The sequence below is a fragment of the Giraffa tippelskirchi genome, chromosome 4 (assembly GCF_054371585.1).
Source record: "Giraffa tippelskirchi isolate mGirTip1 chromosome 4, T2T-mGirTip1v1.2.pri, whole genome shotgun sequence".
Taxonomy (NCBI): domain Eukaryota; kingdom Metazoa; phylum Chordata; class Mammalia; order Artiodactyla; family Giraffidae; genus Giraffa; species Giraffa tippelskirchi.
The window spans coordinates 208,416,445-208,443,509 of record NC_137278.1 but is presented as its reverse complement, the minus strand read 5'-3'; the positions used below and the strand labels follow the sequence as shown (position 1 = coordinate 208,443,509).

The 27,065-nt window shown below is 42.6% G+C and overlaps 1 protein-coding gene across 5 annotated transcripts in view; it reads left to right on the top strand.

Annotated features, from left to right (window-relative positions):
* Nucleotides 1–27,065, top strand: part of SMC1B (structural maintenance of chromosomes 1B) — an 85,875-nt gene that overhangs the window by 33,327 nt on the left and 25,483 nt on the right. For 3 of the 5 annotated variants that reach the window (XM_081594935.1, XM_081594933.1, XM_081594937.1), the window contains exons 13-15: nt 16,015–16,152; nt 16,454–16,570; nt 18,164–18,270. In XM_081594935.1, the coding sequence (XP_081451061.1) occupies nt 16,015–16,152; nt 16,454–16,570; nt 18,164–18,270 (362 nt within the window). Of the gene's footprint in view, nt 1–16,014; nt 16,153–16,453; nt 16,578–18,163; nt 18,271–27,065 lie in introns of all 5 variants that reach the window. The other 2 variants (XM_081594936.1, XM_081594934.1) reach the window with 1 other exon arrangement.

The following is a 27,065-nucleotide window of genomic DNA, read 5'->3' as shown; positions in this document are numbered from 1 at the left end:
ACAAGACCAGGAGCTGACTGTGGCTCAGATCATGAACTCCTTATTGCCAAATTCAGACTTAAGTTGAAGAAAATAGGGGAAACCACTAGACCATTCAGGTATGACCTAAATCAAATCCCTTATGATTATACAGTGGAAGTGAGAAATAGATTTAAGGGACTAGATCTAATAGACAGAGTGCCTGATAAACAATGGATGGAGGCTCGTGACATTGTACAGGAAACAAGGATCAAGACCATCCCCATGGAAGAGAAATGCAAAAAAGCAAAATGGCTGTCTGAGGAGGCCTTACAAATAGCTGTGAAAAGAAGAGAAGTGAAAAGCAAAGGAGAAAAGGAAAGATATTCCCATTTGAATGCAGAGTTCCAAAGAATAGCAAGGAGAGATAAGAAAGCCTTTCTCAGCGATCAGTGCAAAGAAATAGAGGAAAACAACCGGATGGGAAAGACTAGAGATCTCTTCAAGAAAATTAGAGATAGCAAGGGAACATTTCATGCGAAGATGGGCACAATAAAAGATAGAAATGGTATGGACCTGACAGAAGCAGAAGATATTAGGAAGAGGTGGCAAGAATACACAGAACTGTATAAGAAAAATCTTCATGACCCAGATAATCACGATGGTGTGATCACTCACCTAGAGCCAGACATCCTGGAATGTGAAGTCAAGCGGGCCTTAGGAAGCATCACTACAAACAAAGCTAGTGGAGGTGATGGAATTCCAGTTGAGCTATTTTGAATCCTGAAAGATGATGCTGTGAAAGTGCTGCGCTCAATATGCCAGCAAATTTGGAAAACTCAGCAGTGGCCACAGGACTGGAAAAGGTCATTTTTCATTCCAATCCCAAAGAAAGGCAATGTCCAAGAATGCTCAAACTACCACACAATTGCACTCATCTCACATGCTACTAAAGTAATGCTCAAAATTCCCCAAGCCAGGCTTCAGCAATACGTGAACCATGAACTTCCAGATGTTCAAGCTGGTTTTAGAAAAGGCAGAGGAACCAGAGATCAAATTGCCAACATCCGCAGGATCATCGAAAAAGCAAGCGAGTTCCAGAAAAACATCTATTTCTGCTTTCTTGACTATGCCAAAGCCTTTGACTGTGTGGATCACAATAAACTGTGGAAAATCCTTAAAGAGATGGGAATACCAGACCACCTGACCTGCCTCTTGAGAAACCTGTATGCAGGTCAGGAAGCAACAGTTAGAACTGGACATGGAACAACAGACTGGTTCCAAATAGGAAAAGGAGTACGTCAAGGCTGTATATTGTCACCCTGCTTTTTTAACTTATATGCAGAATACATCATGAGAAACGCTGGGCTGGAAGAAGCACTAGCTGGAATCAAGAATCAATAACCTCAGATATGCAGATGACACCACTCTTATGGCAGAAAGTGAAGAGGAACTAAAAAGCCTCGTGATAAAAGTGAAAGAGGAGAGTGAAAAAGTTGGCTTAAAGCTCAACATTCAGAAAACTAAGATCATGGCATCTGGTCCCATCACTTCATGGGAAATAGTTGGGGAAACAGTGGAAACAGTGTCAGACTTTATTTTTGGGGGCTCCAAAATCACTGCAGATGGTGACTGCAGCCATGAAATTAAAAGACTTACTCCTTGGAAGGAAAGTTATGGCCAACCTAGATAACATATTAAAAAGCTGAGACATTACTTTGTCAACAATGGCCCATCTAGTCAAGGCTATGGTTTTTCCAGTAGTCATGTATGGATGTGAGAAGTGGACTATAAAGAAGGCTGAGCACTGAAGAATTGATGCTTTTGAACTGTGGTGTTGGAGAAGACTCTTGAGAGTCCCTTGGACTGCAAGGAGATCCAACCAGTCCATCCTAAAGGAGATCAGTCCTGGGTGTTCATTGGAAGGACTGATGTTGAAGCTGAAACTCCAATACTTTGGCCACCTCATGCGAGGATTTGACTCATTGGAGAAAACCCTGTTGCTGGGAAGGATTGGGGGCAGGAGGAGAAGGGAACGACAGAGGATGAGATGGCTGGATGGTATCACCGACTCGATGGACATGAGTTTGGTTAAACTCCGGGAGTTGGTAATGGACAGGGAGCCCTGGCCTGCTGCAATTCATGGGGTCACAAAGAGTTGGACACGACTAAGAGATTGAACTGAACTGAACTGAACCTAACTCAGCAAAACCTGGGAACTATAGTTGGAGAGAGAAATGAATATGTCCCAGATATCTTACCTGTGAGATGAAGAATATTTTGAAGATTGTATCTTGGTGGGTGGAGGGAGTTGGGTGGGACTAGAGTGTTTAAAAGTATGCTCAATTAACGTGGGAACGAATAGCAAAAATAATGCAAGAAAAGAATAAAGCATAAAAAGTAAGATGGGGAAATAAAATTTTTGCTTATCAGTCATTGCAGTAAACATGAGTAGATTTAAGTTTCCCATTACAAGACCAAGATCGGACTTCCCCGGTGGTCCAGTGGTCAAGAATCTGCCTGCTAATGCAGGGTCACGGATTTGATCCCTGGTCCAGGAATTCCGATGCCACTTACTGTGGAGCACCTCAGCCAGTGCACCGCCACTACTGAGCCCATGTGCTTAACTACTAGAGCCCTTGTGCCCTAGTGCCTGTGCTCCGCAGCAAGAGAAGCCACCTCAGTGAGAAGCCTGTGCCCCACAACTAGAGAAAGCCTGCACACAATGACGAAGACCCAGTGTAGCCAAAAATAAACACATAAATAAAAATTTATATGTTAATAAATAAAAGACCAAGATCATCATAGCTTAAAAGGCAAAACTCAGCTAAATGTCATTTGTAAGAAATTGTCTTAAAATTGAAAGTTGAAAATTATGGATGAGCACCTGGCAAATGCAAACAAAAAAGAACAGGAGTGACAATATCAGACAATGTGAACTTTAAAACTCTTCAACTGTATAGTAAGCTTTCAATAAGTATTGAGTAAATTTAATAAAGAAGGATATTATGTATTAAAAAATAAGATCTCCATTTTAAACCTCTTTGCAGCACATAGTACCTAAATATTTAAAATAAGACTAGTTAACAGAAATGAAGTTATAATGAAGCATTTCACTGTATGTATATCTTTCAAAATTGGACACATCTAAGTAGACAAAAACAATAACTTAGAGGAATTGGTAATTCAATCAGTAAGCTTAGATCCAGATTCTATTTCTAACACTAGCAATGTGGCTCTGAGTAAGTAACTTAAATGCTTTAATGCTTTAATTTTCTTATCAATAATAATGGGTATAGTAATATTACTATTTCATAGCATTGTTAAGAGGATTAAATAGGTTAATATAAACTTTACAAAACACGTGCTCAATAAATTTGAGATCTATTTAAATTAGCTGTGAAACACTAAAAACTAATCATATGCTTGTCCACAATGGAAACCTCAGTAGTTTTTTGGAGATTTTTATAGATCATTTTGGTCATAATTTAATGACATAGAGATAGTAACCAAAATTTTTTTTGTCTACATAGAAATTAAGAAATGTACCTGTCAATAGTTTGGGGATCAAACAAGTAATCAAGAGGAAAATTACAAAATGTCTCAAAAATGGTGAACACAAAATCTTTGAGATACAGTAAAGCTATATCAAGAGGAAAATACGTTATTAAAGAAGAAAAAGGAAATACAAGGGAATTTATTACTTTAAGAAATTGGAACCACAAAATAAACAACCAAAACAATAATGAAAAATTTTAAAGCTACATTTAACTAGAAAACTCCAAATAGAAAAGGGTAAATGAATCTAAAATCTGGTTGTTTTGAAAGACTAATAAAATAGATAAACCCTGCAACTCTAATGAAGGGAAGAAAAGTTAGAAGTAATCATATACAGATTAGGAATGAGAAAATTAGAATAATTTTAAGAGAATCTTATAAGCAAATAATTATATAGTTAAAAAATTGAAAATCTGTATGGATGATATTCAGAAAAATATAAATTGCCAAGATTGGTCAGGAAAAAAGTGGAACATTTGAAAAATTAGACTGTGGCAGTGGTGTAGTGGGCTGGCCCAATACCTGCCACAACCTTTTCCTTCCTTGCTTGCATCTGTTATAGAATCATAAAACTAAATTTGATTTCTGAAGTTGTCTTGTAGCTAGTAGTGGCCGTGTGACAGTTTCGGCAATATAAATGGGAATGTTCGTATTGTCTTTTGCGTTTTTCCCTTCCTGACTGGAATGCCGTCAAGAGGGCTGGAGATGCAACAGCAGTTTTGTACCCAGAGAGCAACCTTGAGTATAAAAGCCATTGTATTAAGAAGCCAACATTGTTTGTTAAAAGCCCAATATGGGCTTCCCTGTTGTAAAGAATCTGCCTGCAGTGTGGGAGCCACAGGTTTGATCCCTGGGTCTGGAAGATCCTCTAGGGAAGGAAATGGCAACTCACTTCAGTATTCTTGCCTGGGAAATCCAATGGACGGAGGAGCCTGGCAGACTTACAGTCCATGAGGTTGCACAAGTCGGACATGACTCAGCAATTAAACCACCACCCACCATACCCCGATACAAAATAAAAAGTGTAAAAAAAAAAAGCTGAAAATTAGATGCCATTGTTGAGGAACTGCATCATTGTAGACTGCTTTTGTGTGAGAAAAATAAAGCCGCATTTTTTTAAGCCACTGTTAGTTGAATGATCTCCCATTGAAAACAGACTCCAGGAATGCAAGATAATGAGGCAGCTATGGAAAAGAGTGTGGCAACTCACAAGAAATTAAAAATAGAATTATCAAATGATCCAGCAATTCTCCATCTGAGCATATACCCCAAGGAATTGAAAGCAGGATCTGGATAATACTAGTTAATAGTATTAGATAATAACAGTATTATTCATAACACAGTAGCATGTTCATAACAGCATTATTCACAGTAGCCAAAAAGTAGAAGCAGCCCAAGTGTTCAATAGATGAACAAATGAACAGAATATGGTCTATACATATAATGGAATATTATTCAGCCTTTAAAAGGGAGGAAACTAACACATGCTACAAAAATGGGTGAATTTTCAAGATGTTATGCTACATGAAATAGAAAGTGAAAGTCGCTCAGTTGTATCCGACTCTTTGTGACTGTATAGTCCATGGAATTCCCCAGGCCAGAATACTGGAGGGGGTAGCCTTTCCGTTCTCCAGGGAATCCTCGCAACCCAGGTATCGAACCCAGGTCTCCTGCATTGCAGGTAGATTCTTTTTTTTTTTTTTTTTAAATATTTATTTATTTATTTTGGGGTGTGCTGAGTCTTCATTGCTGTACTTGGGCTTTCTCTAGTTGCAGCCAGTGGTGGGGGAGGCTACTCTCTAGTTGCATTCCATGGGCTTCTCATTGCAGTGGCTTCTCTTGTTGTGGAACATGGACTCAAGCACACAAGGGCTTCAGTAGTTGTGGCGCACGGGTATAGTTGCGCTGCAGCATGTGGGATCTTCCCGGGCCAGGGAGCGAACCAGTGTCCTCTGCATTGGCAGGCAGCTTTTTAACCGCTAGACCACCAGGGAAGTCCTGCAGGTAGATTCTTTACTAGCTGAGCCACCAGGGAAGCCCAGGAATGCTGGAGTAGGTAGCCTGTCCCTTCTCCAGTGGATCTTCCTGACCCAGGAATCAAACTGGGTTCTCCTGCATTGCAGGCAGATTCTTTACCAGCTGAGCTACCAGGGAAACACATGAAATAAGTAAGTTACAAAAAGACAAATATTGTATGATACTATTACTTGTATGAGGTCCCTAGAGTAGTCAAATTCATAGAGGCAGAAAAGCAGAGGATGGTTGCCAGGGCCTGGAGAGTAGAATGGAAGCTTGTTTCATGGGTATAGGTTCAGTTTTATACGATAAAAAGAATTCTGGAATTGAAACATGTATATTATCATATGTGAAACAGATCGCCAGTCTAGGTTTGATGCATGAGACAGGGTGCTCAGGGCTGGTGCACTGGGATGACCCAAAGGGATGGGATGGGGAGGTAAGTGGGAGGGGGGTTCAGGATGGAGAACACATGTACACCCATGGCTGATTCATGTCAGTGTATGGCAAAAACCACTACAATACTGTAAAGTAATTAGCCTCCAATTAAAATAATTTTTTTAAAAAAGGGTTCTGGAAGTTGGTTGCACAACAATGTGAATGTACTGAAATACTGTTGAACTGTACACTTTAAAATGACAAAGATGATTAATTGTATATATATTTTGCCACAGTTAAAAAAGATTAGGATCAGATGGGTTTACAGCTGAGTTCTAATATAATTCTCATGTTATGTAAGCCATTCTAGATCATAGAAAAAGATGGAAACGTCTCAGTTTATTTAATATAGGTAGTATAACTTTAATATCAAATATTATAAAGATAACCACAAAAATAAAACTAAAGACTGACTTCCCTTGTGAGCATAATATGTAATTTCTAAATTAAATATCACTACTGATAATTTACCAATGTAGTGAAAGAAAAATACATCTGTTGAATAGAATTTGTTCTAAGAATACATGGGTGTTGCAGTGTTGCCATCAGTCAATATAATCCATTACATTTACAAATTAAAGGCAGGAGAAAAGTCATGTGATCCTAATTAGAAAGATTTGATAAAGGTCAGCAGCTGGTCCTAATTAAAGTTCTAAGTAAAAGAATAATTTGTGGAAATTACTTTAAAAAAATAAGTATCTCTTGCCCAAAACAACAGAAATAATTGATTAAATGGTGAAACACAAAAATTATTTTCGTTAAAATCAGGAAGTAAACAGATATCTGCTATCACTGTTGTTATTTAACATGGTCTTGGAAGTTATATTAATTATATTTAGGCACAAAATGAAATAATTTATATAAATTTTTGAGAAGGAGAAAAACTAACCTTTTGCTGATAAGATTGTAGTTTAAAAACTACTAGATTTAATAAGGTAATGAGAGGGCTAGATAAACAAAACTATGTAGTTTTCCTCTATAAAAAAAGCATCTAAAATGGGGAAAAATTCTACTCACAATAGAAATAAATGTAAGTATAAAGACATGTAACTATTAGAAAACTAAATCTTATTGAAGGACAAGACAACACCAAAGAAAAGACATAAAGAAACCAAAGAAAAGACATTCTTGGGTTAGAAGTTCTCCAATTAATATAATTTGAATGCAAGTTCAAGTAAATATTAGCAAGGATTTTTTATTTGATAAAGTGATTCTCTAATTCTTACAAATGAATTTCCTGAGACTAGTCAAAAAATATGTAACAAAGAGAGTGTGGTAGAACTTCTATTGGAAGTTCTAATGGACAGGTTAATTGAGAAAGAATAGGAATTTCAGAAATAGGGCCCAGTTATATTTGACAATTTAGCATACAACTGGGATGATGTTTTGGGCTTCCCTGGTGGCTCAGACAGTAAAGAATCTACCTGCAATGCGGGAGACCTCAGTTCCATCCCTGGGTTGGGACGATCCCCTGGAGGAGGGCATGGCATCCCACTCCAGGATTCTGGCCTGGAGAACCCCATGGACAGAGGAGCCCGGTGGGCTGCAGTCCAGGGGGTCGCAGAGTTGGGCGCGACAGAGTGGCAAAGCACAGCACAAAATGATATTTTAGTTTGGCGAGAAAAGAAGAGGTGATTTAGTAAATGGCACTGGGCTTCCCTCGTGGCTCAGCTGGTAAAGAATCCGCCTGCAATGTGGGAGACCTGAGTTTGATCCCTGGGTTGGGAAGATCCCCTGGAGATGGGAAAGGCTGCCCACTCCAGGATTCTGGCCTGGAGAATTCCATGGACTGTATAGTCCATGGGGTCACAAAGAGTCAGAAACAAGTGAGCGACTTTCACTTTCATTGGCACATCTAGGAAAAGTTAATTTTGTGCTCCATATTATGACATATAAAAATAAATTACAGATAGATTGAAGACTTAAAAGTAGTATTTTGAATGAGGATAAAAGCTATTGTATAAAATTTTTTTTTAAGTTTTAAATGAAGACTGTTGGTTCTATACTATCAAAGAGTTCTATAAATTGACTTGAAAAAGCCACGATAGAAACATCTAGGCAAAGGAAGGGTTTAGGCAATTCATAAAAGAAATCCATATGGCTAGTAAACCTGAAAAAATGCTCAATATAGAATATAGTACTCAGGTTACTTCATGCATATCAATAAAAGTTGGAAAAAATATATATGCTAGTCGACTTGTAAAGAAACACATACTCACTCATACATTATTTATAGAAATATGAATGGTTAACGGAGAAGGCAATGGCACCCCACTCCAGTACTCTTGCCTGGAAAATCCCACGGATGGAGGAGCCTGGTAGGCTGCAGTCCATGGAGTCGCTAAGAGTCGGACACGACTGAGCGGCTTCACTTTCCCTTTTCCCTTTCATGCACTGGAGAAGGAAATGGCAACCCACTCCAGTGTTCTTGCCTGGAGAATCCCAGGGACGGCGGAGCCCGGTGGGCTGCCGTCTATGGGGTCGCACAGAGTCGGACACGACTGAAGCGACTTAGCAGCAGCAGCAGCAGAATGGTTAAAGCTTTGGAAGAGCAGTTAGTACCAGCTAGTATAATAAGAATATGAACACCTTTGACCCATTGATCTCACCCTGGGGAATCTATTGCATCGAAATAAAAACAGCAGTATTTAAGGGTATACACAGAAGTGTGTTACTGCAGTGCTGCTTGTGGTGGCAAAAACCTGGAAACAAAACGAATGCCCGTCATTAAGACAAGAGTGAAATAATTTTGTTACAGTCACACTGGAATAATATACAACCATTAAAAGAATGAATTTAGAGCTTTATCAGTTGACCTTTGTGAGTAACTGAATGAGTAAAGCAGGAGGTAGAAAAGTATGTTTAGTGTGATTCTAAATTTGCAAAACACGACTGACAAAAACGTTTAGGTGAGTATGTATATACATGTTTTCATATACAGATTGAAGTAAAAATATAGAAGAACATGTATGAGGGAGTTTATTTGGTTGAGCAATAGGATAGGTGAAGAGAGAAGGAAATGGATGAGGCAAGCCAAGGACACACTAACGACAAGGCAACAGAGATCGCATGGTCTCATTTACGCCGTTTACATGCCTGAGTAGACCGTGCAGTCCCCGTTCTTCATTTTCATGCCCGTTTCCTGGGGGGGCGTGAGTGGGTTTTCTGAGGAGGCTGTATGCTTCCTCCAGATGACTTGTGCCCGTTTCCTGGGGGGACGTGAGTGGGTTTTCTGAGGAGGCTGTGTGCTTCCTCCAGATGACTTGTGCCCGTTTCCTGGGGGGACGTGAGTGGGTTTTCTGAGGAGGCTGTGTGCTTCCTCCAGATGACTTGTGCCCGTTTCCTGGGGGGCGTGAGTGGGTTTTCTGAGGAGGCTGTGTGCTTCCTCCAGATGACTTGTGCCCGTTTCCTGGGGGGACGTGAGTGGGTTTTCTGAGGAGGCTGTGTGCTTCCTCCAGATGACTTGTGCCCGTTTCCTGGGGGACGTGAGTGGGTTTTCTGAGGAGGCTGTGTGCTTCCTCCAGATGACTTGTGCCCGTTTCCTGGGGGGACGTGAGTGGGTTTTCTGAGGAGGCTGTATGCTTCCTCCAGATGACTTGTGCCCGTTTCCTGGGGGGACGTGAGTGGGTTTTCCGAGGAGGCTGTGTGCTTCCTCCAGATGACTTGTGCCCGTTTCCTGGGGGGCGTGAGTGGGTTTTCTGAGGAGGCTGTGTGCTTCCTCCAGATGACTTGTGCCCGTTTCCTGGGGGGACGTGAGTGGGTTTTCTGAGGAGGCTGTGTGCTTCCTCCAGATGACTTGTGCCCGTTTCCTGGGGGGCGTGAGTGGGTTTTCCGAGGAGGCTGTGTGCTTCCTCCAGATGACTTGTGCCCGTTTCTTGGGGGGCGTGAGTGGGTTTTCCGAGGAGGCTGTGTGCTTCCTCCAGATGACTTGTGCCTGTTTCCTGGGGGGACGTGAGTGGGTTTTCTGAGGAGGCTGTATGCTTCCTCCAGATGACTTGTGCCCGTTTCCTGGGGGGCGTGAGTGGGTTTTCTGAGGAGGCTGTGTGCTTCCTCCAGATGACTTGTGCCCGTTTCCTGGGGGGACGTGAGTGGGTTTTCTGAGGAGGCTGTATGCTTCCTCCAGATGACTTGTGCCCGTTTCCTGGGGGGACGTGAGTGGGTTTTCTGAGGAGGCTGTGTGCTTCCTCCAGATGACTTGTGCCCGTTTCCTGGGGGGCGTGAGTGGGTTTTCTGAGGAGGCTGTGTGCTTCCTCCAGATGACTTGTGCCCGTTTCCTGGGGGGACGTGAGTGGGTTTTCTGAGGAGGCTGTATGCTTCCTCCAGATGACTTGTGCCCGTTTCCTGGGGGGCATGAGTGGGTTTTCTGAGGAGGCTGTGTGCTTCCTCCAGATGACTTGTGCCCGTTTCCTGGGGGGCGTGAGTGGGTTTTCTGAGGAGGCTGTATGCTTCCTCCAGATGACTTGTGCCCGTTTCCTGGGGGGCGTGAGTGGGTTTTCTGAGGAGGCTGTATGCTTCCTCCAGATGACTTGTGCCCATTTCCTGGGGGGCGTGAGTGGGTTTTCTGAGGAGGCAGTGTGCTTCCTGCAGATGACTTGTGCCCGTTTCCTGGGGGGCGTGAGTGGGTTTTCTGAGGAGGCTGTATGCTTCCTCCAGATGACTTGTGCCCGTTTCCTGGGGGGGGCGTGAGTGGTTTTCTGAGGAGGCTGTATGCTTCCTCCAGAAGACTTGTGCCCGTTTCCTGGGGGGGGCGTGAGTGGTTTTCTGAGGAGGCTGTGTGCTTCCTCCAGATGACTTGTGCCCGTTTCCTGGGGGGCGTGAGTGGTTTTCTGAGGAGGCTGTATGCTTCCTCCAGATGACTTGTGCCCGTTTCCTGGGGGACGTGAGTGGGTTTTCTGAGGAGGCTGTGTGCTTCCTCCAGATGACTTGTGCCTGTTTCCTGGGGGCGTGAGTGGGTTTTCTGAGGAGGCTGTGTGCTTCCTCCAGATGACTTGTGCCCGTTTCCTGGGGGACGTGAGTGGGTTTTCTGAGGAGGCTGTATGCTTCTTCCAGATGACTTGTGCCCGTTTCCTGGGGGGCGTGAGTGGGTTTTCTGAGGAGGCTGTATGCTTCCTCCAGATGACTTGTGCCCGTTTCCTGGGGGCGTGAGTGGGTTTTCTGAGGAGGCTGTGTGCTTCCTCCAGATGACTTGTGCCCGTTTCCTGGGGGACGTGAGTGGGTTTTCTGAGGAGGCTTGTGCTTCCTGCAGATGACTTGTGCCCGTTTCCTGGGGGGCGTGAGTGGGTTTTCTGAGGAGGCTGTGTGCTTCCTGCAGATGACTTGTGCCCGTTTCCTGGGGGGACGTGAATGGGTTTTCTGAGGAGGCTGTATGCTTCCTCCAGATGACTTGTGCCCGTTTCCTGGGGGGCGTGAGTGGGTTTTCTGAGGAGGCTGTATGCTTCCTCCAGATGACTTGTGCCCGTTTCCTGTGGGGCGTGAGTGGGTTTTCTGAGGAGGCTGTGTGCTTCCTCCAGATGACTTGTGCCCGTTTCCTGGGGAGCGTGAGTGGGTTTTCTGAGGAGGCTGTGTGCTTCCTCCAGATGACTTGTGCCTGTTTCCTGGGGGGCGTGAGTGGGTTTTCTGAGGAGGCTGTATGCTTCCTCCAGATGACTTGTGCCCGTTTCCTGGGGGGCGTGAGTGGGTTTTCTGAGGAGGCTGTGTGCTTCCTCCAGATGACTTGTGCCCGTTTCCTGGGGGGCGTGAGTGGGTTTTCTGAGGAGGCTGTGTGCTTCCTCCAGATGACTTGTGCCCGTTTCCTGGGGGGACGTGAGTGGGTTTTCTGAGGAGGCTGTGTGCTTCCTCCAGATGACTTGTGCCCGTTTCCTGGGGGACGTGAGTGGGTTTTCTGAGGAGGCTGTGTGCTTCCTCCAGATGACTTGTGCCCGTTTCCTGGGGGGCGTGAGTGGGTTTTCTGAGGAGGCTGTGTGCTTCCTCCAGATGACTTGTGCCCGTTTCCTGGGGGATGTGAGTGGGTTTTCTGAGGAGGCTGTGTGCTTCCTCCAGATGACTTGTGCTCGTTTCCTGGGGGGATGTGAGTGGGTTTTCTGAGGAGGCTGTATGCTTCCTCCAGATGACTTGTGCCCGTTTCCTGGGGGGCGTGAGTGGGTTTTCTGAGGAGGCTGTGTGCTTCCTCCAGATGACTTGTGCCCGTTTCCTCGGGGACGTGAGTGGGTTTTCTGAGGAGGCTGTATGCTTCCTCCAGATGACTTGTGCCCGTTTCCTGGGGGGCGTGAGTGGGTTTTCTGAGGAGGCTGTGTGCTTCCTCCAGATGACTTGTGCCCGTTTCCTGGGGGGACGTGAGTGGGTTTTCTGAGGAGGCTGTGTGCTTCCTCCAGATGACTTGTGCCCGTTTCCTGGGGGGCGTGAGTGGGTTTTCTGAGGAGGCTGTATGCTTCCTCCAGATGACTTGTGCCCGTTTCCTGGGGGGCGTGAGTGGGTTTTCTGAGGAGGCTGTATGCTTCCTCCAGATGACTTGTGCCCGTTTCCTGGGGGGCGTGAGTGGGTTTTCTGAGGAGGCTGTGTGCTTCCTCCAGATGACTTGTGCCCGTTTCCTGGGGGGACGTGAGTGGGTTTTCTGAGGAGGCTGTATGCTTCCTCCAGATGACTTGTGCCCGTTTCCTGGGGGGGCGTGAGTGGGTTTTCTGAGGAGGCTGTATGCTTCCTCCAGATGACTTGTGCCCGTTTCCTGGGGGGCGTGAGTGGGTTTTCTGAGGAGGCTGTGTGCTTCCTCCAGATGACTTGTGCCCGTTTCCTGGGGGGCGTGAGTGGGTTTTCTGAGGAGGCTGTGTGCTTCCTCCAGATGACTTGTGCCCGTTTCCTGGGGGGACGTGAGTGGGTTTTCTGAGGAGGCTGTGTGCTTCCTCCAGATGACTTGTGCCCGTTTCCTGGGGGGCGTGAGTGGGTTTTCCGAGGAGGCTGTGTGCTTCCTCCAGATGACTTGTGCCCGTTTCTTGGGGGGCGTGAGTGGGTTTTCCGAGGAGGCTGTGTGCTTCCTCCAGATGACTTGTGCCTGTTTCCTGGGGGGACGTGAGTGGGTTTTCTGAGGAGGCTGTATGCTTCCTCCAGATGACTTGTGCCCGTTTCCTGGGGGGCGTGAGTGGGTTTTCTGAGGAGGCTGTGTGCTTCCTCCAGATGACTTGTGCCCGTTTCCTGGGGGGACGTGAGTGGGTTTTCTGAGGAGGCTGTATGCTTCCTCCAGATGACTTGTGCCCGTTTCCTGGGGGGACGTGAGTGGGTTTTCTGAGGAGGCTGTGTGCTTCCTCCAGATGACTTGTGCCCGTTTCCTGGGGGGCGTGAGTGGGTTTTCTGAGGAGGCTGTGTGCTTCCTCCAGATGACTTGTGCCCGTTTCCTGGGGGGACGTGAGTGGGTTTTCTGAGGAGGCTGTATGCTTCCTCCAGATGACTTGTGCCCGTTTCCTGGGGGGCATGAGTGGGTTTTCTGAGGAGGCTGTGTGCTTCCTCCAGATGACTTGTGCCCGTTTCCTGGGGGGCGTGAGTGGGTTTTCTGAGGAGGCTGTATGCTTCCTCCAGATGACTTGTGCCCGTTTCCTGGGGGGCGTGAGTGGGTTTTCTGAGGAGGCTGTATGCTTCCTCCAGATGACTTGTGCCCATTTCCTGGGGGGCGTGAGTGGGTTTTCTGAGGAGGCAGTGTGCTTCCTGCAGATGACTTGTGCCCGTTTCCTGGGGGGCGTGAGTGGGTTTTCTGAGGAGGCTGTATGCTTCCTCCAGATGACTTGTGCCCGTTTCCTGGGGGGGGCGTGAGTGGTTTTCTGAGGAGGCTGTATGCTTCCTCCAGAAGACTTGTGCCCGTTTCCTGGGGGGGGCGTGAGTGGTTTTCTGAGGAGGCTGTGTGCTTCCTCCAGATGACTTGTGCCCGTTTCCTGGGGGGCGTGAGTGGTTTTCTGAGGAGGCTGTATGCTTCCTCCAGATGACTTGTGCCCGTTTCCTGGGGGACGTGAGTGGGTTTTCTGAGGAGGCTGTGTGCTTCCTCCAGATGACTTGTGCCTGTTTCCTGGGGGCGTGAGTGGGTTTTCTGAGGAGGCTGTGTGCTTCCTCCAGATGACTTGTGCCCGTTTCCTGGGGGACGTGAGTGGGTTTTCTGAGGAGGCTGTATGCTTCTTCCAGATGACTTGTGCCCGTTTCCTGGGGGGCGTGAGTGGGTTTTCTGAGGAGGCTGTATGCTTCCTCCAGATGACTTGTGCCCGTTTCCTGGGGGCGTGAGTGGGTTTTCTGAGGAGGCTGTGTGCTTCCTCCAGATGACTTGTGCCCGTTTCCTGGGGGACGTGAGTGGGTTTTCTGAGGAGGCTTGTGCTTCCTGCAGATGACTTGTGCCCGTTTCCTGGGGGGCGTGAGTGGGTTTTCTGAGGAGGCTGTGTGCTTCCTGCAGATGACTTGTGCCCGTTTCCTGGGGGGACGTGAATGGGTTTTCTGAGGAGGCTGTATGCTTCCTCCAGATGACTTGTGCCCGTTTCCTGGGGGGCGTGAGTGGGTTTTCTGAGGAGGCTGTATGCTTCCTCCAGATGACTTGTGCCCGTTTCCTGTGGGGCGTGAGTGGGTTTTCTGAGGAGGCTGTGTGCTTCCTCCAGATGACTTGTGCCCGTTTCCTGGGGAGCGTGAGTGGGTTTTCTGAGGAGGCTGTGTGCTTCCTCCAGATGACTTGTGCCTGTTTCCTGGGGGGCGTGAGTGGGTTTTCTGAGGAGGCTGTATGCTTCCTCCAGATGACTTGTGCCCATTTCCTGGGGGGCGTGAGTGGGTTTTCTGAGGAGGCTGTGTGCTTCCTCCAGATGACTTGTGCCCGTTTCCTGGGGGGCGTGAGTGGGTTTTCTGAGGAGGCTGTGTGCTTCCTCCAGATGACTTGTGCCCGTTTCCTGGGGGGCGTGAGTGGGTTTTCTGAGGAGGCTGTGTGCTTCCTCCAGATGACTTGTGCCCGTTTCCTGGGGGGACGTGAGTGGGTTTTCTGAGGAGGCTGTGTGCTTCCTCCAGATGACTTGTGCCCGTTTCCTGGGGGACGTGAGTGGGTTTTCTGAGGAGGCTGTGTGCTTCCTCCAGATGACTTGTGCCCGTTTCCTGGGGGGCGTGAGTGGGTTTTCTGAGGAGGCTGTGTGCTTCCTCCAGATGACTTGTGCCCGTTTCCTGGGGGATGTGAGTGGGTTTTCTGAGGAGGCTGTGTGCTTCCTCCAGATGACTTGTGCTCGTTTCCTGGGGGGATGTGAGTGGGTTTTCTGAGGAGGCTGTATGCTTCCTCCAGATGACTTGTGCCCGTTTCCTGGGGGGCGTGAGTGGGTTTTCTGAGGAGGCTGTGTGCTTCCTCCAGATGACTTGTGCCCGTTTCCTCGGGGACGTGAGTGGGTTTTCTGAGGAGGCTGTATGCTTCCTCCAGATGACTTGTGCCCGTTTCCTGGGGGGCGTGAGTGGGTTTTCTGAGGAGGCTGTGTGCTTCCTCCAGATGACTTGTGCCCGTTTCCTGGGGGGACGTGAGTGGGTTTTCTGAGGAGGCTGTGTGCTTCCTCCAGATGACTTGTGCCCGTTTCCTGGGGGGCGTGAGTGGGTTTTCTGAGGAGGCTGTATGCTTCCTCCAGATGACTTGTGCCCGTTTCCTGGGGGGCGTGAGTGGGTTTTCTGAGGAGGCTGTGTGCTTCCTCCAGATGACTTGTGCCCGTTTCCTGGGGGGCGTGAGTGGGTTTTCTGAGGAGGCTGTGTGCTTCCTCCAGATGACTTGTGCCCGTTTCCTGGGGGGACGTGAGTGGGTTTTCTGAGGAGGCTGTGTGCTTCCTCCAGATGACTTGTGCCCGTTTCCTGGGGGGGCGTGAGTGGGTTTTCTGAGGAGGCTGTATGCTTCCTCCGGATGACCTGTGCACTTAGTTGCCCCGTCTTTCATCAGAAGAAGGGAGGGTAGACTTGTGGATGTGGTTACATGTAAAAAGCAGTGATCTATGATCTATGAAAGGACTGTGAAAAGTGAAAGTGTTGTCTATTATAAAATGTTATTATATCTCCCTTTCTTTTTAGGATTTAATGAAGATAGTGCGCAAGGAAGCAGATTTGAAACAAATACAGGCTCTAATACAAGGAACTACTACACGACTCAAATATGCACAAAGTGAACTGGAAATCATTAAAAAGAAGCACCTTGCTGCTTTTTACCAGGTAATATAGATTTACATAAAATTTGATGGAAATTAGGACCAAGGCATAGAATTTCAGCAATTACATTTATAAAGCACCCTGTAATTTTTATACTTTCCCTTGTGATTGAGGTATATTATAGTCCTGTAAGTTACTTTATTTTTATGTCTTTATTTTAATGTTGTTACCCAGTTGTACCTGAATTTACCTTATCTCACAGATTCTCTTTTTATTCTGAAAGATACCTATCATGTTTTTGGCTTTACTATACAAAGCTAAAATAGCCATGTTAAAAAGACATTTTTTTCTTTTTTATAATCAGGAACAATCTCAGCTACAAAGTGAACTACTAAATATTGAATCTCAGTGTGCCATGTTGAGTGAAGGAATCAAAGAACGACAACAAAGAATTAAAGAATTTCAACGAAAGATAGATAAGGTTATGAGTGATATATTTATTACTAAATGGCATGTGGCTTGGTTCTAGACCAGATACCAAATTTAAAGCTTCTTCAATATGTGCTAAAGCAAAGTTTGATAAATGCTAAGTTTTATTGGTTTGCCAAATTAATTTCCTTGTATTATATTGATTTCCTTGTATTCCTTGTATTTTTTGAGACCCGCTATTGCTTATCTCAAGAGACAAGGACTACCAGTCATGGTTATTCTCTTCAGCTGTCTGACTTCTCCTTGTCTGTTGTAGAATCTGCAGTCACTTTCTTTCTCCCACTGCCTGAGGAGGAAAGAACTTTGTCCCTTGTCTCATCTTTCAAGGCTGTGTATTCACTCAGTCATTTTGTCTTGAACATTTATTATATGCCAGGCACAGCTGCTTGGCTCTGGAGCACCAAAGATACGATCATCTAGCCTCTGCTTATAAAGTAGCAGGGACTTTGTGGCTTCATTCACTCCACTGCTGCTTATCTTTAACCTTTGAAAAATTGTTCGTCACACCATCACTCAGTAACTTTGACCCATTGCCTCTGGTTCTGCCTTTTACCACATGATTTGAAATTACCCTTATGTTGCCCCTTAATTATCTCTTTTCTAGGTTAAATATCCCTAATTACTTATTTATTTATATTTACTATGGATTTAAGACCAGTTCTGGTAACCAGCCTTTGGGTACTCTGTTGTCAGTGCCTAGAACAAAAAATAATATGAAATACTGTCTGACCAGTATAGAGTACCCTGGAACTCTGCACGCAGAAACATAATTTTCCATGACTGGGATTATCTCCTTATACAAATTATAGATTACTGTTGCGTTAGTCATATCACTTTCATATTTACGTTCAACTGAAGTCTGAAACTTTTTTACATGTCCTATTGCTAAAACAGGTCTCTCTTATCCTATAATTGTGCATAAATGCCAAGCTTTAAAAATTTTTGTGACCACATGGACTGTAGCCTGCCAGGCTCCTCTGTCCATGGAATTAATTCTCCAGACCAGAATACTGAAGTGGGTAGCCATTTCCTTCTCCAGGGGATCTTCCCAACCCAGGGGCTGAACCCAGGTCTCCTGCATTGCAGGCAGATTCTTTGCCTTCTGAGCCACCAGGGAAACTCTTAAAATATTAATGTTAAATGTTATTTTGTTGGATTTGGCTTATTCTAGTTTTTCCAAGTTTTCTGAGTGTTAATTCTATGCTTTAGTCCTCTTGGTTTTATATTATTTAAGAATCTATAGTATTATTCATAAAGAATATTTTCTGTATTTATGTAGAATGTTATGTTTTGGTATGGCTAAAGTAAACATTCCAATTTTGTATTAAACACTTCATAAAGCCAAAGCATTTAAAAGGCCACCATGAACTTTCTTATTTCTTTTTTAGAATAAGAACTTTGAAAATAGGTAAGTGTAGATTATGGAATTAAAGAGAAAGCACCAACTTTACAGAGTAGTAATGCTTGTCGGAAAGAGTCTGTCCTAATCCAGAAAAGCTTGATGGGAAAAACATAGATTTAAGGATTGTCTATATATTTTTGCAAAATTGATTGTTAAACCATTTCATTTAAAATAATTTAAAAGGTTGAAGATGATATTTTTCAACACTTCTGTGAAGAAATCGGCGTAGAAAATATTCGTGAATTTGAGAACAAGCGTATTAAACAGCAACAGGAAGCTGATCAAAAAAGGTATTTTTATTAAAAGATGTTGGTAAGCAATTATTTATATATAAATGTAACTATTATTTCATAATTTAAAGGAATTATGCGTGAGGTAGTCTTCGTTTCAGTTCATCAAGACAGAGCTAATAAACATTGCTGTTTTTACAAAGTCTAATTCTTTTATTCTACAATTTTTAAAGAGAGAAAGCACAAATATACACAATAAGAGAATGGGGAAATAATTACACAGTTATTAAAATGTACTTAGTTCTATCTAAATATCCATATATGTAGATAAAATTGTATAACCTTTCTATAAACAAACAGCCTCAGGCCACTTGCCAGAAAAGAGGAGGATAGTCCCTTCTATTTCTAGCTTGCTGAAATTTCTTTTATTATGAGTGAGTGTTGAATTTTGTCAAACACTTTTTCTGCTATCTATTGGGATAATAATACTATGGAGTTTGGGGGGAGGTGGCTTATTAATATACTAAATTACACTGATTGATTTTTAGAATGTTAAGCCAACTTAGCATACCTAAGGTGAACCCACTGGGCCATATTGTGTTATTCTTTTCAAATATTTTTAGATTGACTAGTTAAAATTTTGGTACGGATTTTATATCTATATTCATGAGAGTATTGGTCTATAGTTTATTTTTCTTGCAAATATTCTTTTTTACATTTTTGTATTAGGTAATGCCAGACTCATAAAATGAATCAGGAATTATTCTTTCCTCTGTTTTTTCATGGAGAGTTTTTGTAGAATTTTATTATTTTTTTCCTAAAAGTTTGATAAATTTTGCAAGTGAAGCCACTGGTGCTACCCACTTTTCTTTATGGGAATATATTAAAATTACAAATTCCGTTTCCTTATTAGATATAAAGCCATTCAGGATATCTTTTTTCTTGAGTGAGCTTTGGTAGCTTGTGTATTGAAAATAACATTTGTGTGTTTCACCTGAGTTATCAAATTTATTAATATAAAGTTATTAACATTTCCCCTTTCATCCTTTTCAGTTTCGTAGATCTATACTGATGGCCCTTTCGTTCCTGATATTGCTAATTTGTCTTCTTTTCTTCTTGATGTCTAGCTAGAGTTGTCTCAGTTTTATGGTCCTTTCTAAGACCAGCTCTTGGCTTCATTGATTTTTCTCTATGGTTTATCTGTTTCTATGTAGTTTACTTCTGTTCTTAACTTCTTTATTTCCTTGATGCTACCTATTTTGGATTTAATTTACTTCTCTTTTTCTTACTTTTTAAGATAGAAGCTTGCTTTATGTATTTTACACTTTTCCTCGTTTATAATATAAGCATTTAAGCTGTTTATTTTCCTTTAAGCACTGCTTAAGCTCTATCCCACTGCTTCTGGTATGTTTTATTTCATTTTCATTCCATTTAAAATATTTTTTAATATTCTTTGTGGTTTTGTTCTGTGATCTATGGGGTGTTGAGAAGTATTGTTTAATTTAACAAAAATTGTTGTGATGCAGGGAGGATTTAGATATATTTCTGTTTCTGATTTTTATTGTGATAAGGAATATATTTTGCATTACTTAAATCCTTTTAAGTTGATTGAGGCTTATTTGATAGCATGGCATGTATTATATCTTAACAAATATTCTGTATGCTCTTGAAACAAATATGCATTGTTCTGTTGGGTAGAGTATTTTCCGAGTAGCTTTTAAGTCAAGTTGATTGGTGTCTTTTGTGTACTTACTAACTCTTTGTCTAGTTGGTCTAGTGTTCCCTAAGAGAGAAGTTTTGAAATTTCCGAGTACTTTTGGATCTGTCATTCTCTTCTTCCAGTTTTCTCAGTTTATATTTCATGATTTTTAAAGTTTTGTGATTAGGTGCGTTCATGTTTGGGATTGTTATGTCTTTTTGAGGAATTAATCCCTGCTCCATAAAGAATGAAGAGGCTGGGCCAAAGTGGAATCAACACTCAGCTGTGTATGTATCTGGTGGTAAAAGTAAAGTCCAGTGCTCTAAAGAACAATATTGTATAGGAACGTAGAGTGTTAGGTCGATGAATCAAGGTAAATTGGATGTGGTCAAGCAGGAGATGGCAAGAGTGAACACTGACATTTTAGGAGTCAGTGAACTAAAATGGACAATAAAGGGTGAATTTAATTCAGTTGACCATGTACTACTGTGGGCAAGAATCCCTTAGAAGAAATGGAGTAGCCCTCATAATCAACAAAAGAGCCCCAAATGCAGTGCTTGGGGCAATCTCAAAAGCAACAGAATGATCTCGGTCTTTTCCAAGGCAAACCATTCAACATCACAGTAATCCAAGTCTATGCCCCAACCAGTAATGCCGAAGAAGCTGAAGTTGACTGGTTCTATGAAGACATACAAGACTTTCTAGAACTAACAACAGTAAAAGATGTCCTTTTCATCATAGGGAATTGGAATGCAAAAGTAGGAAGTCAAGAGATACCTGGAGTAACACGTAAGTTGGGCCTTGGAGTACAAAATGAAGCAGGACAAAAGCTAATAGAGTTTTGTCAAGAGAACACACTGGTCGTAGCAAACACCCTCTTCCAACAACATGAGATGACTACACATAGACATCAACAGATGGTCAATACTGAAATCAGATTGATTATATTTTTTGCAACCGATGATGGAGAAGCTCTATACAGTCCACAAAAACAAGACCGGGAGCTGACTGTGGCTCAGATCATGAACTCCTTATTGCCAAATTCAGACTTAAATTGAAGAAAGTAGGGAAAACCACTAGGCCATTCAGGTATGACCTAAATCAAATCCCTCATGATTGTATGCTGCAGGTGACAAATGGATTCAAGAGATTAGGTCTGATAGACTGCCTGAAGAACTATGGGTGGAAATTCATAACACTGAACAGGAGGCAATGACCAAGACCATCCTAAAGAAAAAGAAATGCAAGAAGGCAAAGTGGTTGTCTCAGAAGGCTTTACAAATAGCTGAGAAGAGACGCGAAAGCCTAGGCAAAGATATACCCAACTGAGTGCAGAATGCCAGAGAATAGAAAGGGGAGATAAGAAAGCCTTTTCAAGTGAACGATGCAAAGAAATAGAGGAAAACAACAGAATGGGAAAGATGAGAGATTTCTTCAAGAAAACTAGAAATATCAATGGAACATTAAATGCAAGGGTGGGCACAATAAAGGACAGAAATAGTATGGACCTAACAGAAGCAGAAGAGATTAAGGAGAGATGGCAAGAATACACAGAAGAGCTCTACAGTTCAGTTCAGTTCAGTCGCTCAGTCGTGTCCGACTCTTTGCAACCCCATGAACCGCAACACGCCAGGCCGTCCTGTCCATCACCAACTCCCTGAGTCCACCCAAACCCATGTCCATTGAGTCGATGTGCCATCCATCCATCTCATCCTCTGTCGTCCCCTTCTCCTCCTGCCCTCAATCTTTCCCAGCATCAGGGTCTTTTCCAATGAGTCAGCTCATCGCATGAGGTGGCCAAAGTATTGGAGTTTCAGCTTCAACATCAGTCCTTCCAGTGAACACCCACGACTGATCTCCTTTAGGATGGACTGGTTGGATCTCCTTGCAGTCCAAGGGACTCTCAAGAGTCTTCTCCAACACCACAGTTCAAAAGCATCTATTCTTCAGCACTCAGCTTTCTTTATAGTCCAACTCTCACATCCATACATGACCACTGGAAAAACCATAGCCTTGACTAGATGGACCTTTGTTGGCAAAGTAATGTCTCTGCTTTTTAATATGCTGTCTAGGTTGGTCTAACTTTCCTTCCAAGGAGTAAGCGTCTTTTAATTTCATGGCTGCAGTCACCATCTGCAGTGATTTTGGAGGCCAGAAAAATAAAGTCAGCCACTGTTTGCACTGTTTCCCCATCTATTTCCCATGAAGTGATGGGACCAGATGCCATGATCTTAGTTTTCTGAATGTTGAGCTTTAAGCCAACTTTTTCACTCTCCTCTTTCACTTTCATCAAGAGGCTCTTTAGTTCTTCTTCACTTTCTGCCATAAGGGTGGTGTCATCTGCATATCTGAGGTTATTGATATTTCTCCCGGCAATCTTGATTCCAGCTTGTGCTTCATCCAGCCCAGCGTTTCTCATGATGTACTCTGTATATAAGTTAAAAAAGCAGGGTGACAATATACTGCCTTGACGTACTCCTTTTCCTATTTGGAACCAGTCTGTTGTTCCATGTCCAGTTCTAACTGTTGCTTCCTGACCTGCATACAGGTTTCTCAAGAGGCAGGTCAGGTAGTCTGGTATTCCCATCTCTTTCAGGATTTTCCACAGTTTATTGTGATCCACACAGTCAAAGGCTTTGGCATAGTCAATAAAGCAGAAATAGATGTTTTTCTGGTACTCTCTTGCTTTTTCAGTGATCCTGCGGATGTTGGCAATTTGATCTCTGGTTCCTCTGCCTTTTCTAAAACCAGCTTGAACATCTGGAAGTTCACGGTTCACATATTGCTGAAGCCTGGCTTGGAGAATTTTAAGCATTACTTTACTAGCGTGTGAGATGAGTGCAATTGTGCGGTAGTTTGAGCATTCTTTGGCATTGCCTTTTTTTTGGATTGGAATGAAAACTGACCTTTTCCAGTCCTGTGGCCACTGCTGAGTTTTCCAAATTTGCTGGCATATTGAGTGCAGCACTTTCACAGCATCATTGAGGATTTGAAATAGCTCAACTGGAATTCCATCACCTCCACTAGCTTTGTTCGTAGTGATGCTTCCTTCCTAAGGCCCACGTGACTTCACATTCCAGGATGTCTGGCTGTAGGTAAGTGATCACACCATCGTGATTGTCTGGGTCGTGAAGGACTTTTTTGTACAATTCTTCTGTGTATTCTTGCCACCTCTTCTTAATATCTTCTGCTTCTGTTAGGTCCCTACCATTTCTGTCCTTTATTGAGCCCATCTTTGCATGAAATGTTCCCTTGGTATCTCAATTTTCTTGAAGAGATCTCTAGTCTTTCCCATTCTATTGTTTTCCTCTATTTCTGTAGATCTGATAGACAGAATACCTGATGAACTATGGATGGAGGTTCGTGACATTGTACAGGAGACAGGAATCAAGACCATCCCTAAGGAAAAGAAATGCAAAAAAGCAAAGTGGCTGTCTGAGGAGGCCTTACAAATAGCTGTGGAAAGACAGGAAGCAAGGAGAAAAGGAAAGATATACCCATTTGAATGCAGAGTTCCAAAGAATTGCAAGGAGAGATAAGAAGAACTATACAAAAAAGGTATAATGATCCAGATAACCATGATGGTGTGGTCACTCACCTAGAGCCAGACATCCTGGAGTGTGAAGTCAAGGGGCCTTAGGAATCTAGTGAAGGTGATAGAATTCCAGGTGAGCTATTGCAAATCCTAAAAGATGGTGCTGTTAAAGTGCTGCACTCAATATATCAAAAATTTGGAAAACTCAGAAGTGGCTACAGAACTGGAAAACGGTCAGTTTTCATTCCAATTGCAAGGGAAGACAATGCCAAAGAATGTGCAAACTACCATACAGTTGCATTCATTTCACATGCTAGCAAGGTCATACTCAAAATCCTTCAAACTAGGCTTCAGCTGTACATGAACCAAGAACTTCCAGATGTACAAGCTGGATTTAGAAAAGACGAACCAGAGATCAAATTGCCTACATTAGTTGAATCATAAAGAAAGCAAGGGAATTCCAGAAAAACATGTACTTCTGCTTCACTGACTATACTAAAGACTTTGATTGTGTGGATCGCAACAAGCTGAAAAATTCTTAAAGAGATGGGACTACCAGACGACCACCTTACCTGTCTCTTAAGAAACCTGTATGCAGGACAAGAAGCAACAGTAAGAACTGGACATGGAACAACGGACTGGTTCCAAATTGGGAAAGGAGTATGTCAAGGCTGTATATTGTCACCCTGCTTATTTAACTTATATGCAGAGTACATCATGCAAAATGCCGGGCTGGATGAATAACAAGCTGGAATCAAGAGTGCCAGAAGTAATATCAATGACAATATCAATATGCAGATCATACCACTCTAATGGAAGAAAATGAAGAGGAACTAAAGAGCCTCTTGATAAAAGTGAAACAGGAGAGTGAAAAAGCTGGCCTAGAATTCAGCATTCAAAAACTAAGATAATGGCATCCGGTCTCATCACTTCATGGAAAATAGAAAGGGAAAAAGTTGAAACGGTGACAGGTTTTATTTTCGTGGGCTCCAAAAATCACTGTGAATGACTGCAGCCGTGAGATTAACAGATGCATGCTCCTTGGAAGGAAAGCCATGACAAACCTAGACAGCATGTTAAAAAGCAGAGACATCACTTTGCTGACAAAGGTCCACAGACTGAAAGCTATGGTTTTTCCAGTTGTCATGTATGGATGTGAGAGTTGGACCGTAAAGAAGATGAGCACCGAAGGATTGATGCTTCTGAACTGCGATGGTGGAGAGGACTCCTGCAGGGAGATAAGACCTGAATATTCATTGGAAGGACTGATCCTGAAGCTCCAATACTGTGGCCACCTGATGTGAAGAGCTGACTCATTGGAAAAAACCCTGATGTTGGGAAAGATTGAGGGCAGGAGGAGACGGCAGCGACAGAGAACGAGATGGCTGGATGGCATCACTGAGTCGATGGACATGAGTTTGAGCAAACTCTGGGAGATACTAAAGTACAGGGAAGCCTGGACGTGTACACCCCATAGTGTCGCAAAGAGTTGGACATGATTTAACAACTGAACAACACATTAAATATTACTCTTGTTTTGTTATTACTGCTATTGTTGCCTTTGTACTACTCGTAGTTTAGCACAGTGTCTGATACAATTAGTGCTTTAAAATGTTTCTTATATGAATGACTCTATTAGGTTATGTGAGGGAGGGTAGATGGAGAAAGGATAAGCTACAGTTGATATTGGAATTCTGTTTTTTAAGCTATGACTTTTATTGATTTATAGTTGATATACAGTATTATATAGTTACAGGTGTACAGTGTAATGATTCATAGTTTTCAAAGAATATACTCCATTTGTTATTATAAAATATTGATTATATTCCTCGTATTATTCAGTATATCATTATAGCTTTTGTATACCCACTAATTTGCACCTATCAATCCCCTTCCCCTATATTGCTCCTTTCTCCAGCCCTCTCCTCATTGATAACCACTAGTTTATTCTCTGTGTCTGCTTCTTTTTTGTTATATTCACTAGTTACTTGTATTTTTTTGGATTCCACATATTAGTTATAGCATATAGTATTTGTCTTTGTCTGACTTACTACACTTAGCATAATACCCTTCAAGTCCATCCACGTTGCAAATGGCAAAATTTTGTTCTATTTTATAGCTGAATAGTATTCCACTGTGTGTGTATATATACGTGTGTGTGTGTATGTATATATACACACACACCACATCTTTATCCATTCATCTGTTGATGAACACTTCATTTGCTTCCATATCTTGGCAGTTGTAAATCTGCTATGAACACTGGGGTGCGTGTATCTTTTTGATTTAGAGGGTGTTTTTTTTATATGCACCCACAAGTGCAAGTGCTGGGTCGTAATGCTAGTTCTATTTTTAGTCTTCTTTTTTTATTTTTAGAAATCTCCATACTGTTTTCCATAGTGGCTGTACCAATTTACATCCCTACCAACAGTGTACCAAGGTTCCCTTTTCTCTACATCCTTGCCAGCATTTGTTGTTTGTGTTCTTTTTAACAATAGCCATTCTGAACGGGTGTGAGGTGAATTTGATTTGTATTTCCCTGTTGATTAACAGTGTTGAGTATCTTTTCATTTATCTGTTGGCCACCTGCATTTCCTCTTTGGGAATATGTGTATTCAGATCTTCTGCCCATTTTTTCATCGGTTGTTTGTTTGGTTTTGAGTTGTTTGAGCTGATTGTATATTTTGGATATTAACACCTTAGCAGTTACATCATTTGCAAATATTTTCTCACATTCAATAGGTTGTCTTTTCCTTTTGTCAGTGGTCTCCTTTGCTGTACAAAAGCTTACAAGTTTAATTAGGTACCATTTGTTTATTTTTGCTTTTATTTCCTTTGCTTTAGGAGACAGATTCAAAAAAATATGGCTACAATTTATGTCAAAGAATGTTCTGCCTGTTTTCCTCTAGGAGTTTTATGGTTTCTGATCTTACATTTAGGCCTTTAATCCATTTTGAGTTTATTTTTGCATATGGTGTTAGAGGATGTTCTAATTTCCTTCTTTTACATATAAAAGAAGTCCAGTTTTCCCAGCACTTCTTTTTACAAAAAGAAACTGTCTTTTTGATACTGGACTTCTTATGGGGAGTTTATAAAGCTCACATAGTAGGAAGGCACATCAGGAGAGAACATGTTCTTGAACTCCCAAGTTTGGAGTTTGTGAATGAACTACTATTTGAAAAGACTAATTGACTAAATAAGTAAGAATAAACATATGAATTGTAACTTAAAGAAAAAGATAAGGAAACTATAGATTGTAAAGGATTTAAGAAACACATTCATATGCAATATATGAATCTTGATTCAAACAAACTAGTTTTTTTAATATAATGAGAATCAAAAAATTTGGCAAAGATAGCACTTTGATATTAAGGATATTATCATTTCTACCTATAGAAGTTTATGTTTATATATTAAAAGTCACTTTACTTTCAGAGAAACATATTAAAATATTTATTGATGAAATTACATGATGTCTGAAATTTGCTTTAAATAATCTAGTGATGGGAAGGAGTAATAAGTGGGATTATAAGTAAAACAAGATTGACCATGAATTACTTATTAGAGTTGGGTGATAGCTGTATGGGAATCCATTGTAGCGTTCTTTTTTTATGTTTGTAT